We start from the raw sequence: 14,521 nt of genomic DNA on the forward strand, positions 1-14,521 counted from the left end.
AAAGCATTATGGGAAGATTTTTTTACATGTATATTGTTGTGTGTACTGTATATTCTGTCATAATATGAATTTTCCAGGTGAGTATATCTTTTGGCAAAGTTCAATCAAAAACATTAAAAAGATCCCTCTTCTATCCACCACTCTATTTATTTAGCGGCCTAGAACAAAATAAATCTGGAAAATAATGAGCAACCCTTTTGAAATCTTCACAACAAAATAACCTCTGATAACTGAAACCAGTGATGAATTTTCTAAATCTGGTTATGAGTAAACTTTATTAAAGGTGAAATTTACTGAGTGAACATTTTTACCATTGTTGTAAAATTACCAGAGTTACACACTGATTCACCCCATCTAAATGCTCAATGTACCATACTGCATGTAAGCCAAAAAATGTCTGAACATTTTAGAATTCAGTTGAAGTCAAAGTGATTTAGCAGAATATTGTTGTTTTTTTTTAAAGATGCGTAACTAATCCAAAGTGTATCTGAGTATCATTATCAGAAGGGAGTGGCAACATATCTTAACCATGTTTCCGTATATTTATGATAAATTAATCTCATAGTATGGTTCAAAGTGTATTCATAGGAAGAAGGAATTTTATTGAAATTGAACAAAAACTGATCAGCAGACAATGCAGAAGAGACACACACTTTATTTACAAAAATAATGAGAACCAAACAGCAGTCCAGGGTGAGAAGGCACAATTGAGGCTATCTCTAAGACAACTGCTAATAGCTGTTAAAGCGGACGTAACACCGTAACACCAATTAGACGGAAAGACGTCGAGAACTGTGAGTCGTTTGCGTGCCGTGGTTCTGGTGATAGTCTGGGTCGCCGTGAGGGGCCATTGTCCCTTTCCAAAGTGGTCCGCGCTCCAGGCTGCGGGATGGGGCCACGCTGGGGCTGAGGCCTCTTCAGCAGACGGCCTACTTTCTGCGGCGGGCGGCGGCTCCCTTCTTGCTGCTGTAGTACGGCAAGCACGCAGACACAAGCAGGTGAGACCGACTACGCGAGCCTCTAAGCGCACGTGCAGGCGCTCGTAGGCATTTTACTGCAGCCTTTTTTTGGGGGGGGAGCAATCATACTAATCAGTGTAATGGCTGCGTCTTGCTCTCACTCAAAGGTGGTTTTAGAAAAAAGAGCACTCATGATTCGCTCCTCTGTTCAAACACTTTTAAATAAAGTTATTTGAATTTACTTAAAGTTATTCAAGGTTCCTCTGGTGCAAACACTAAAGCATTAGTTTCATTTTTTTTAGGCCAAACCATAACTGTATGCCTGTCCCACTGCGACAACAATCCCAGTCAGGCAATGCATCGAAGGACTAATTTTCTTGCATAACCAGAGTGGGCAGACTGCTGACTCCCATCTGACAAGGATTTACTAGTGTGTAAACAGGCAGGTGATGCCTTGCCAAATGTGACCCTTCCTCCCTGGCTAACACTATAGCTAATTACATGCCACAGGGGTGAACGGACATGGCTGGTCAGCACTGGAATCACCAGGACTGGGTTCCAGATGGTGGGACATATCACAGTGTTACATTTGACATGGCTGTCATGGCTACACTCTATGTCAGACAGACTTGAGATCCAGTTACCCTGGCTATTCTCCTACAAAGCTAAAGAAGGAAGAAGACTGACAGGTGTTGATAGATCATCTTTTATGAAAAGGTGCTTTCTTGGAGCATTGCTTATTCTGAAGAGCATTTGGACACTCTTTCATGTCATCTGTGCTTAAATGCAAAGAGTTATTAGATAAATAAACTAGCTACCATTATTGATTCATCACTGTTCATCATAATACTATACATGCAGTTAAGCTTCATTTTTTTTTCTCTACTGAAGTTCATTACAGACTTCCGTCAGACAAAATTAAGTTAATAATTGACTTAATTAAAGACAATAACTGAAAGAGATAAAAGAAGACATGCTGGTTCCCCATGCCACATGCAATGCAGCACTTACCGTAATATTTTATCATCAAATTACACAAACTGCTACTCCACTGCTACGCCATAGACCCACGTCTGGCACTATGGAGACTCATGCAATATTTTTCTCCTTGGAAAAAATAAACGTCCCCACACACCTTTTGGCTACCGGCCCTAGGCTGCCCATTTGGAAGCGCACACGCAGATATAAAAGGCCACATAAACAACAGTTAGGAACACCCACTGAGGAGAGTTTATGTGGAACAAAATTGCTACCAGAGTTTACCGAAAGCTTTGCCAGCACTGTATGCTCTTATATTATTAAAAATATGACATTGACCAAATTGAGAGACTTGACTGTAAAAAAAAACTGAGCTGAATAAATATTGTACATGTTCTAAGAATGCACATGGATGTTTTTAACAAGGATAATATTTCTTTGTATTTGCAAGAACTTGAAATTTTGCAGCAAAGCTATCCAAAGCCAATTTTGTTGTATTTTCTCTGCCTTTGACGATGCATGCAAAGACAGCAAAACATAGAGCATGTAGAACACAGTTTCTTGCCATTGCATCACATAATGAGAATGTGATGTAAACGTGTTAGGTACCTACTGCTTGACAGTGTGAATAACACATTTACAGCTTGGATGAGAACAGGTCATCTTGCATTTTAAATCTTTCCTTGTCAGGTTAAGCAGCAGTTGAGGGGTCAAGTATAGAAAAAAATGACTCATTAACATATTTGGTCAATTTACATAGCATAACTCCTTTACAAAAATGTTCTATAAGACTTCTGTGAATCTCACAGAATCCTATAGTAAAATGGCCAGCTGATGATGACATTTTTGTAAGGCCCAGTGAAGCCATTCACACACACTTCAGAGCACCCATGTCAAGTTGTGTAAGTGTACATGGATATGGACGTCAGTTAAGGTTGCTATTTAAAACACTATATGTTAATTTAAATGATGAAAAATGCATTTCTCAGGAAGAGGCTAAAGAGCGTTTCTCTCCGGCCTGGAAATGCACCAGACTGCCATGCTGCTATCTGGATGGGACAGATGGTTGGGTGGTGTGATATGAGCGGGGCTACTTACTGTTTCTGCAGCTCATCAATGCGGTTTCTGAGAGAGATGACCTGTGGACAACACAGGAGCTCGAGTTTAAAAGGAGCGCAGCACATTACCTGGTGGAATCCCGACCCTCACCTGTGAGAGGACCTCTCCGTCTCCCCCCCTCTCTCTCCAAAGGGGGCTGCCTGTGGAGCACGGCCAGGAAACCCAGGCAAAAACACACCCCTTGTGCTCTCAGATTCCTCTCAACTTTTACATGGTAAAAATGATTTGCCTAGATTGGCTAAAAGGCCTGTTCTCAGAAGAATTCTCAAGCCTCATTCTTTTGTCAGACTATGCCAAGTCTGGGATTTTTCATTAAGACTACACAGCAGTATAATACATTTAAATCTAAAACATATATATGTAACTATATTTTCTATGAGAAGCTCTCGTGGGGTGTATTTGGCCTGTGTTTCCATCTGATTGACAGTAGAAGTTTGAGGGGACAGAGACCTCCCCTAGTACCAGAAGACCCGGGGATGTTGAAAGACTGAATACCAGAGGAGTGAAGTCCTTTGCCTTGACCTTCAGGCTGACCAAGTCACTTACCTGTGGAGGCCTAGTGTCTGGGGGCAAAAAAGTCCTACAGTCTATTGTACAGACACCAAAGTGAAGGTGAAAACTGGAGCTACAGTCTGAATCACTGCTGACTAACTCTATCCAATTGAGAAGTTAAACATGAAAAGACAGAGCTGAAGAAGAACAAAAACCCTTCACTTTTTTGAAAATCTTCCGACAGGCGTAACATCAACACTGACGAGTACAGATGCTGCTGTCAGTTCCATCTTCCACGGTTTGACCTTTCACCTCTCATCAGATGCTGCCCCTTTTGCCCCTTTTCCATGGGCCCCTTAAAGTGTCCCATGCAGGCAGACCATGCGCTCCAGACCTCGGGCTCCTGCACCACTTTACTTACAATTTACTCAGCTCCTCCACTCTCTTACGTAGTGTTGTAACCTGAAGGAGATCAAAGCACAGCTGTGTTCATTAATATTAATTAAGCGCACGGTTGCGCGGACATCAGGACTTCTCCCTGATCTTACACAAGAAACTGAAAGCAGACTCCACTTTCTGTTCCACCTGAGAATCTGCTCACAAAAGCACATCCAGTTGGGTAAACTCAGCGGCCTATCTTCATGAAATTCAGAGCTAACACAGGTATTTCAACACAGCTGTGCTCTTGTGTGGAATGTTTAAATTGGAGATGCTTCTCCTACTACTAAAACTGATCTGATTCTTGGATGGATTCTTTGTTTACAACTAAAAATGATTCTTTGATCTCTCATTGTTGTCAGAAATAGTTTTTTTTCCATTTTCCTTTACCGTAACACCCATCATTGTTGCATAAACGTCATTCATTCATTAGGTGTAGTACTCTAGGTAGGTGTCTTCTGTCTTCAGAAAATGGACTTTTCCCAGTCAACTTCTTTTAAATGTCAGGAACGTCAGTAACGAGGGACTATGTTCGACAGAATGGTGGGAAAAAGCTGTAGGGTTTTTACAAATGTACAAAAGGATCATCATTTGGTCAGAAGTACAGAGAGATCATTTTAAAGGTCCGATCGTGACCAGCAGGGGGCAGGCTCACCTCATACTTCTGTCTCTTCAGTTTCTCCATGTGGTCAAACTTCTCAGCTTCCAGAGAATGCATCCAGTCCCACAGCTCCTTGGCCTTTTCCCTGGAACCCAGCAAGGGAGAGGCAGGTGAGCAGAGCTCCCTTTTGTTCGGCTTCCACGCCCTACATTTGCTCAGGAACACAACCAGAGAGGTCTCGGGGAATCTCACTTCAGTTTGTCCTCATTCAGATGGTCAATGTTGAGAGGCTTGCGTCTTTCAGCCAGGATCTTCTTCTTCTTCTCTCTCTCAGTCTGCTTCTTCCCTCTCTTTTGGTCAGCCTGCACTCACCGAGGCAAAGAGGAAGGCGTCACACATTTCTACTTCATGGATCAGCACTATAGCACGCAACTCACATCTGCCTTCACGTTTTTCCTTAATAACTTTTTCATGGCCTACACTGGCTCCAGTGTCTACCGCAGAACTACCGGTGAGTTTGTTAGCTTAATCTATAGACCTAACAGAGGACCGTGAGAGGTTCACCTTCTGAAGATAGCTGCTGTAGTTTGAGCCCATGCTGGTCAGGGCTGACTTCTTCTTGGCATCATCATCAGCCTTCCTCTTAGCATCAGCCTCCTCCCTCTTCAGCCTCTCCTCCTGTGGAAGAGATTTCAACAAGGTCCATCAACAAACAAAGACCATCAACACCGAACAGGTGAGAGGGAGCACTGTGAATGAGGGTGGGGGGGGGGGCGCGGGCAGAGGTTCTCAGACACAGACCTCACGTCTCGCCTGGCGCTCTTTATCCTTCTCAGCCCGGATCCTCTGCTGCTCGGCCCTCTCGGCCCTACGCTTCTCCTGCGGGGAGACGCGCACAAAATTGTGGAGCTGTTACGCCACCACACCACCAGAGGGAGCAGTGCCCCCACGTGCCTTCAGAAGCTGGTCTGTGGAGAACGCGGCCACTCACAATTCTCTCCTTGAGGGCGATAATCTCTTCCTCTTCCTTCTTCCTCTGCTCAAAGTGAGCATCGATCAGCGCCTGCAGCTCGACCAGATCCTTGTTCTGACGCTTCTTCTGGATGTCCTGTTAAGAGCAGAGAGGATCACTGTGTGGTTAAAGAGTTAGCATCAAGGCTACTGGGCCCGCTCTGCCCCACACATTGTGAGACCAAGAACCGTAGCTGTAGTTGAAACGCAGCTTTACTCACATCAAAGTCCACTTTCTCCCCATCTGGGATCTTAGGCGCGCTGGGTCTGTGGAGAATTGAATGACGCCATGTCATACAATCCCCCTTGCTAGCCACACTAACGGATTTTCTATCCATTTATGACTTAAGATTTAAAAAAGCTTGGCAGTGCTAAACACCACATCTGCAACTGCATGGTGTGCATATTACGCATGCACACATGCAAATTCACCAACATAACTTCAAATGTATCTGAAACTGCAGTCAGTTCAAAACAGATGTCAGCTGAAAAAATTACTCACTTGAATTTTGGCTTCTCTTCTGTTGAGTAAGCATAAAATAAAAAAGGGACAGGGAATTGTTACAGGGTTAAAAATCCACATACAGAAAAGACACATTAAGCCTTCAGACAATATAAAATGCAGGTTTTAGTTTAACTGTTGACAATGTTGAGCTTATTTAGTGATTTATTAAATTCAAATCATAATTAGATTTAGAATAATTGTGCTTTGAAACACAGCAAGTAGCAAGATTTAAAAACAGAAATAAACACCAAGTTTTACCTTTAATTTAAAGTTATTGTTATTACATGTTAGTGGTAGAACTCAGGAAAAATCCAAATCTATAAATTTTAATATTAGGCACCTTACAGAAAATTACACACAGGACACATTCATAGGTGCTCATCAGTATATAAGTACTTAATTATTTCCTCGAAGGAAACGCAAACTACCATCTTGTTCTCCCTCCTCGACTGGTTTGGCGCATGTCATGCGGAGGGGAGAAGCAAAGCAACGATGGGCTCTCTGGGCGGGGTCACTGTGCAGTGAAGCATTCATATTCTTTCACCCTTTTTTCCACTTTGTCATGTCTTCATCGGGCAGACATGGGACACCCAGATTGGGGATATCACTCTCTCGCTCTTTTTTTTTTCCTGAACGCAGGTGTTTAATTTAGGTCAGCCAAAATGGCGGTGCTTTCTCCCCCTCAGATTGAGGGAGATACTGGCTGGAAGAGACGGCATTTGACCAACAGCGCAGGCATTCTCTCACAACGGTGAACCCTCAAACGCCTGTGACGGCCCTACCGATCGCAGATGCAAACGAGAAATCGTGGCAACGTACCTTCCTCCTCATAGGCCTCTGCATGCAGCAAGCGTTGAAAGCAAAAGCGGAATAGACATCATTAGTGACACATTCGTGGGGCTTTGTACGCTGACGAGGCACAATTTCAGAGTCCCTCATAAGCACAACACGACTGAGCATTGGCCCAAATTGGGGTGTTTTTATCATCTTTATTTATTACTCTTTTTTTGCTTTGTGCTTTTCAAAGGAAAATCTGAACATCAATTATAAAACTTAAAAATGTAAATTCATAATGATTGTATAACACCCCAATATGAAACACATGAAAAGCAGTCAATCTTCTAATATAAGTTGAAATATAAAATTTTTGTACCAACATAAAAAAGTGTTCAATGAGTTTGGTAACTCAAAGAGGACAGAAAAATGACCAGGTCACACCACTGGCTAATGCCCAATCAGTAATTTCCCAAAAAGGATGAAGGCGAGCAAAGTCAAACTTAAATTTCATTTTAGCCCACCCACACCAATTTACACAGATATGCTTACATTCCATCTGTTCAGACAGCCAATTATTTATACTGAAGCAATTTAGGTTACGTAACTTGCTTAAGGGTACAGCAGCAGTGCCATGGCTGAGGATCAAATCCACAACCAGTTATAAGCCCAGTTCTCAAACCGTGGTTCTACACTGCAGAAATTAACACTGCAGGTGTACCCCAGAGGTTTGCGTGACCCCAGAGACACACAAGGTCATTGCCTTTTGCCTTTTTTATTATTTGTTTGTAATCTTTTTTTTTTGTCCCTTTGAGAATTACCAACACAAAACATTATCAATAACAACATTAAAACATTTATCAGAAGACAGAGTACTGACATTTAATAACACCAGGGCACAAAGGACAACCCACAGATATTCTGAAATCTCCCACAATTATGAAAAGTACACTTTCACGAGGCATGGCCACGCTAAGAGGATTGTAATAACTTTGGTCCTACAATTGCAACTGGACAGGTTTTGCAGGCGTGTTGCATAAAAGTGGGAGATTATGCACAGAGAGGGCCTGGGCATCTCATTAAGACAGAGAGCATGACCAGCGGCAACATCAGGCTCCTCCACAGAGTCTCCAGGAAGTGCATCAAAATCACATTGTGGAAGCAGTTTGTGACCAGTGGCTAAAGTACTCTGTGGAGGAGGGGTGGGGGGAGCGGGCAGAGGGGGGTTGGGGGGGGTCAACATATACACGGTATAAACCAACGACACACTTATAACCGTGTATAGGCTGAGGTTTCTTCATAGTGGCCGTTTATGAAGAGGAGGAACCTCCGGTGGCAGTGCTAATTTAGAGAAGACTACGGGTATGAGAACTGGTTATTGGTCAGACTGTCTGGGGACTGGTTATTGGTCAGACTGTCTGGGGACTGGTTATTGGTCAGACTGTCTGGGGACTGGTTATTGGTCAGTCTGTCTGGGGACTGGTTATTGGTCAGTCTGTCTGGGGACTGGGTATTGGTCAGACTGTCTGGGGACTGGTTATTGGTCAATCTGTCTAGGGACTGGTTATTGGTCAGTCTGTCTGGAGACTGGTTATTGGTCAGTCTGTTTGGAACTGGTTATTGGTCAGTCTGTTTGGAACTGGTTATTGGTCAGTCTGTCTGGGCTGTGACAGGCGGAGTACACTGCTGACTCGGGAAGGATGAATGAATACCCATGCCACATACCTTCCTCATGCACCACTGGCTCTGGCTCTGGCTCAGGCTCAGGCTCGGGCTCTGGCTCTGGCTCGGCCACTGGCTCTGGCTCTGGCTCAGGCTCAGGCTCAGGCTCTGGCTCCGGCTCGGCCTCTGGCTCAGGCTCCGGCTCAGCCTCAGGGGCTGCCTCTGCCTCAGCCTCTTCCTCAGGGGCCACCTCTGGGGCCACCTCTACTTCTACTACCTCCTCGGCTGCGGCTATGGGGTGTCATGCAATGAGCCACCAGGGAAAAGGAAGGCATTTGATTTTTTTTCACAGAGGTTATTGAATGCCATAGAGAGAGAGAGGGGGAGAGAAGAGAAAGATAAAGTCAATGTTAGCACAGGAAAAAAATGAAACATTACTGTTTCTGTTACGAGAAAATGGAGGAAAAAATGGCAGTTAAAGTGACTGTGAGGACAGTTTAAGGGTGGAGAGTGCAGCAAGCAGTGGGGATAAAGAAAAGAGGTCAGTAAATAGTGAGAGAGATATATGCATATCAAACACTGAATGATGGTTTCCTACATACCAGAGATACCTAGGTTGAAAATGCATCACGATAAAAAAATTTTTTTTTTAAATGTCAGGGGTAAAAATCCTGGCAGTCTGATCACAAAGTTTCATAATGTTTTTAGAACCATTATATTCATTTACCCACTCAAGTCAGATATCACCCTTAACTGGCTTGTGTTTGACAGTCAATAAAAAAGAGAGAAACAAAGTTAATGTTAATTTGCTGTTTTGAGCAGAAGGCAGAAACAGGGGAATGGGGTGTTAGATGGTCACTGAGTAATTCTCCACAATGTAGGGTTCATTTATTCCCCTGTGAGAGATTGACACTTGTGTCGTTACATTAATACACAGAAGCAGCAGGGAGTGAAGGGCTTTTTTTTTTTTTTTTAAACTGAGGTTATGACCTTGAGCCACTTTGCTCTGGAGGTTGATCTTTTAAAAGTGTAAGCATGGGTTATTATGGACACAGATGTGAGGTTCACCAAAGAGGACTAAATCATCCAGCAATACAGGAAACCAAAATTAGAATATTCAGCACTAATCAAATGGACACAGTTACAGTCACACACATCACACCATCAAATAGTAGGTTTTAAAGATCACACAGAGGCAGCATGACACGTTTTATGCATTGTTCATTGTGTGGGAAAGCATAACAGTTGTGTATACTGTACAATATTCCTATGAAAGTGTGTCAAACAAAACATAGATTGTTTCTGTTTTCACAAAGCAAGAACAATAAAACCACGGATATTTTAACAAAATTAGTGGACATGCCACATAGTTGGGGAGACAGCATGAGCAAAGCAGGCATCATCGTCAAACACAGTGAGAATTAAGGGTGAAAAAGTTGACAAATTAGTAATAATACAGATGGGCAAAAAATTTTAATTATCAGGGTTTTTTTTACCTTCCTCTTCAACTTCTTCATTTTCCAAAAAAAAGCAGTGAAACATAACAATTAAAACTGAAACAAGCCTATATGTGAACACCACACAGTTTTATCAGATTGGATTAATATGGCCAAGCCCAATACATTGATATAGCATATGATATAGCTGGTGAAATGACATTGAATTAATGGTGCAAAGTTCAAAAGTTAAGTCTTTCAACACGCATCTTACATTCCAGATATAATGTCTGACATATCGCATCTCCATTTCAGAACGGGAGGGCCAAGCACTTTGAACTGGGTATCAGATGTGAGCTACTGTATAGGTCATGCAGTTATTCTGTGAGGACTGCACACAGCCTGGGTGGACAATGTCTAAACCGGCAAATGGGCCTTCAGACAGAGCTGCAGGAGCTACGGCTCAGAAAAATTAACATAAGAAAAGAATCTAAAACCTCCAATATTCCACAAATAATTTCCCTCAAAAATGAATAAATAAATGAGTTCAGTACCAACATCAGGAAAGAATAGTTTAGAAGCTAGCAGAGCTTTAGAAGACAGCAATGTCGTAGAACTACTTGAAGGAGTATTTCATGGAAATAAGCCAAACCTGAATTTGGCCATTCTATATAGAAATGTACATAATGACAATAGCAGTTAAAACACAAAGAAGGATTTGGCATATTATATTTATTGAGATCAAGAGCATTAGAATGTAAATTTGCATTATAAATGTGGTGAATATGACGCTCTGTTGCAATTGATGATTTACCATGATGATGATTTAACCCGGTACAATAAACCAAAGAGGGTTGAGACGATTAATAATCTCAGATACATGTGACTCCATCATCATAAATAGTCTATACTAGTCTACAGTAGTCATAATCTATGATCTATTGTTCATAATACTGAATAGAGAGATTCATTATTGTTAATATTGTAGTAGTAGCCTAAGAATATTAGCCTAAAAAGGTCTCTTACCTTCAACCTGTTCACTGAAAAGTAAAAGATGAAGAAAATAATTTGAATTAGCCTAAAAATCAGGTTTATAGCAGAATTCAAAATGATTAATTACACACATTATAAGTACATTCAGACAACTAAGTCATAAAGACTGACAAGAATTATGGACTGTATTCCAGGAATAGTAACTACTTTAAAGACCACTTGCATCTCCCAATTTCCATCTCGAAACTATAATATAGCCACAGATACAGTGTGCAAAGGCTGACAAATTATTTCCCCAAAGGAAAAACAATAGGCTATATAAATAAAGAAAATGAGGATGATTGAAGGGTAGATACTTACACTTCCTCAGCGTCAGCCATGGTGACAGTGGACTTTGCACCTAGAAACACTAAAGGAAGAGTGAGGGGTTAGTTTTGACAGCTCGGAGCTGAGCGCTAAGTGGTGCACTGCATTTATAGCTGTGGTACCGCTAACCAAAAAAAAAAAAAAACCGGTCTCCTCCCTAGTCCAAAACGATCCTGATAGGTGAACGTTTCAAGCACAGAAACTACGATAGGTTGCTAAAAGATGTTCAATATCATGAGGTAGCCTACTAGTCTGCTCTCGGGATATGTATCAACGCCTTTCTGATGCAGCGCTATTGAGCCTGCGCTATTGACCCTTGGCCTGCAAAAAACGTGGGCCCTTGGAGTTGTAGTGCACCTGTTTCCAAAGCGTCTGCAGTGGCAAGTACTCTGCTCCGACATAAAATATATTTGCTGTCACACAGTAAGAAAGGTCTTCATTTATAATACTTATGAATGTGTAAGGGCAATATTTTCTTTATATACCAGGCGTTACGCCATCAAAATTTTAAAATCTATTGTTCATGACAAAAAATAAAATTTCTCGCAGTTTCCTCTACAAACACGGCTGAGAAAACCAAATTTTTTAAACACATAGGTGCGACTGTTTAAGGTGTCGAATACTCCTTTCCAGGGAACGGAGTGTTTTACCCGTCAACCTGACCGGTTCATTTTCAGTAACGTAGTTCTAATTTAAGCATCCGTGGTTTTTTTTTTTTTTTTTTTTTTTTTTTGTGTGCCTGTATCGCATTTCGCAGTTTTAAGCGTGAATTGTGTTTAATTATGCAACGAAACTGTTCCTTCGGTAATCAAGGACAACGGAAATTGTATATTTTAATTGCACTTAAATGCATAATGAAATGTATAAATCTTTGCTGCACTTTTGAAATGAAATCCACACATAAATGTATCCCCACTCAGACTCAGAAGTATTCCAACACCGACAGCTGTAGATGTCTTTCAGAATTAGTCCATGATCATATTTCTCAGCGTCAGCTCCAGTTCTTTCTGCTGGAATAGCATTCATAAGCCCCATTCCCTTTCCATATCTGGCAATGACTAGCACAGAAAAGAAAGGTGAAAACTACATGGGAGCACACAGATAAACCACTGCAAAAACGATGTATTATTACGTTTACCCCCAATATCGTGTACATGTTTTGCGTATAAATAAAGTTTTGAAATAAATGAATAAAAACTCGGCAAAACGAACGGCGTTTGCAGTTTTCGTTGTGGAAACGAACAGAAACTGCAATTCATATTTTGTAATAAGCTATACTCCGGTGTTCGCATGATAATTTATTATTATAATCTTTGTTAAAGTAAAAACAAAACATCTTTATTTATATTGCACCTTTCATATCATAAAATGCAGCTCAAAGTGCTTTACAAGAGAAACAATAGAAATCAATAATCTATTATAATCACGTTGCTCTGTGCATTCATTTGGATTGACAGAAAAAAGTAGTCGGGTCATTCTTGAGTTCTAAAGGGAACTGCTTCTCTTCCTTGTGCTTAGTAAATCCTGTTCTGTAGTCCTCTGCTTTGTTGCATCATGCAGAGTGAGCAAGGTATTAGCCTGTGGACGCCGTGCATAACTCCCAGCTCTTAGTCTTTGTTATGCAGTAATTGTAATTGTATTATCAGCTGCTGTCTGCTAAGCCAGGATTGGCATTGCCAGCATTGATACAACTTCGCAGAATTGTGACAAGTTTGAGGAACAGATTTGTAAATCCCAGGCTTAAAATACAATGAACATCCTGGACCTGACAAGATACCAAAAGTACGTGCTGCAACCAGTGACCTTGTAACATGCAATTCAAGTGATTCCATTTGGTGTATCCGCCATTGATGGTTGGAGAATGCACAACAGCACGCCCTGGTAGTTTGGAGTGTCAGACAATCAATACACACACACATACACACGCACACATGCATGCACACACACACGCACACACAGACACACACGCACACATACATTCATACTCATGCTCAAATGCACATCAAACAGCTGCAGGTACACAAACTATTTCTATGTGGCTATTGAATAGAGAAGGATCTGCATTATCCCTCAAAAACCAGGTTCAAAATCTATAAACATGCTTCGCAAGTTCACAGTTCACAGCACTACAGATTTTCCTTGCATCAGCTATATTAACAACTTACTTGGCCCTCTCACCCCTAGCTAGGCTGAAAGACATTTTCTCATCACCAGCATGGGAGCCAACCAATCACTCAGCCAATGGCCTGTCTCATTTGAGTTCTTATTAAGATAAGTTGGCTCCCAGCGTAACCAGTCCCATTACATACTTGGCAAAAGCACTACAGACCAGCCTCCGCTTTAAAGCTAGAGTGAGAAAAGGCCACAAAAGTGATGTGCACATGTATCTTGTCATGGGTGGGGGGGGGGGGGTTAGGGGGAAATCTCTGGCCTCAAATTTCCTAGGTTCTCTCCCTCTCTATCTCATTTTCTCTTTCTCTTACCTCAGAAAAGCTGAAAGAAGTGAGCTCCCTGGTGACGGAGACTGGCTGTAAGGTTCTGAAGACTTCCCGGAGCGATTAAGTCTTTCTGTTATAGTGATATTTGATCTCCTGAGGTCTCTTATTGGCTGAGACGGTCTCGGGGGCTGAAGGGGGGGGGGGTGGTCGGGGTCAGCACCTCACACTGAAAAAGGAGATAGGTTATGGTGGTGTGGGGAGACACAAGTTTGGTGAGGTGTAGCTAAGATTCCCTGTTGCTATATTTGTCGTCACTAAGAGAGCAGAATTAGATTAATGATCAAGGGAGTAGGTGGCATACACGCGGCAGGACAAGCAAAGATCAGTCTGCCAATTAGACCCCAGGGGCACAGGGATTTTGAACAGTTTTCAGTCAAAGCATTTAGCCAAAGACTCAGGATTTATGGCTACCTAAATCCTGATGTATGCATGCACATATGCAGTTTTTACGACTGATGTATGCATGCACAGTTCAACAGCATTTTTATTTTATTTTATCTCTTTCTTTACTTGTTGAGCAAAGCTAAGTTAAAACAGATGGCAGTGAAAAGGAGGTGGGTACAATGTTTGATCACAGCTCATATATATATATCAAATGATATCCTAAAATGCTTGCGTCCCATTAAGACCGTACTATGAATGCACAGGTAGTAAGCCAATGGTTTATTTCTACACAGTTACTGTAGAAT

At 41.8% G+C, this 14,521-nt stretch overlaps 1 protein-coding gene across 7 annotated transcripts; it reads right to left on the reverse strand.

Annotated features, from left to right (window-relative positions):
- Positions 1-637: 637 nt before the first annotated feature.
- LOC135255630 (troponin T, fast skeletal muscle isoforms-like) lies at positions 638-13,974 on the reverse strand. Of its 7 annotated transcripts, none has more exons than XM_064337062.1 (15): positions 13,818-13,974; positions 11,329-11,377; positions 11,002-11,015; positions 10,036-10,050; positions 8,603-8,830; positions 6,923-6,940; positions 6,101-6,119; positions 5,820-5,865; positions 5,579-5,695; positions 5,389-5,466; positions 5,152-5,265; positions 4,840-4,949; positions 4,642-4,732; positions 3,036-3,076; positions 638-966 (listed from the first exon to the last, which is right to left on the reverse strand). In XM_064337062.1, exons 2-15 carry the CDS (start codon positions 11,346-11,348, stop codon positions 930-932), a joined length of 948 nt encoding a protein of 315 aa, XP_064193132.1. In that variant the 5' UTR covers positions 11,349-11,377; positions 13,818-13,974; the 3' UTR covers positions 638-929. The 7 variants fall into 7 exon arrangements, with proteins under 7 accessions (XP_064193132.1, XP_064193133.1, XP_064193134.1 ...); XM_064337063.1 differs by lacking the exon at positions 3,036-3,076 and adding an exon at positions 3,970-4,010; XM_064337064.1 differs by lacking the exon at positions 10,036-10,050.
- Between the last annotated feature and the right edge of the window lie 547 nt (positions 13,975-14,521).

Source organism: Anguilla rostrata, chromosome 5, assembly GCF_018555375.3.
Source record: "Anguilla rostrata isolate EN2019 chromosome 5, ASM1855537v3, whole genome shotgun sequence".
In the NCBI taxonomy this organism is placed as follows: Eukaryota; Metazoa; Chordata; class Actinopteri; order Anguilliformes; family Anguillidae; genus Anguilla; species Anguilla rostrata.

Bases quoted from the DNA above. Each gene is read 5' to 3' on its own strand.
- LOC135255630 (XM_064337062.1), bottom strand. From the start codon at position 11,348: ATGGCTGACGCTGAGGAAGT. The intron at 5,467-5,578 runs GTGAGTGGCCGC...GTCTCCCCGCAG, and splicing joins TCGCCCTCAAGGAGAGAATT to GAGAAGCGTAGGGCCGAGAG. The intron at 967-3,035 runs GTAAGTAGCCCC...GCCGTACTACAG, and splicing joins ATTGATGAGCTGCAGAAACA to CAGCAAGAAGGGAGCCGCCG.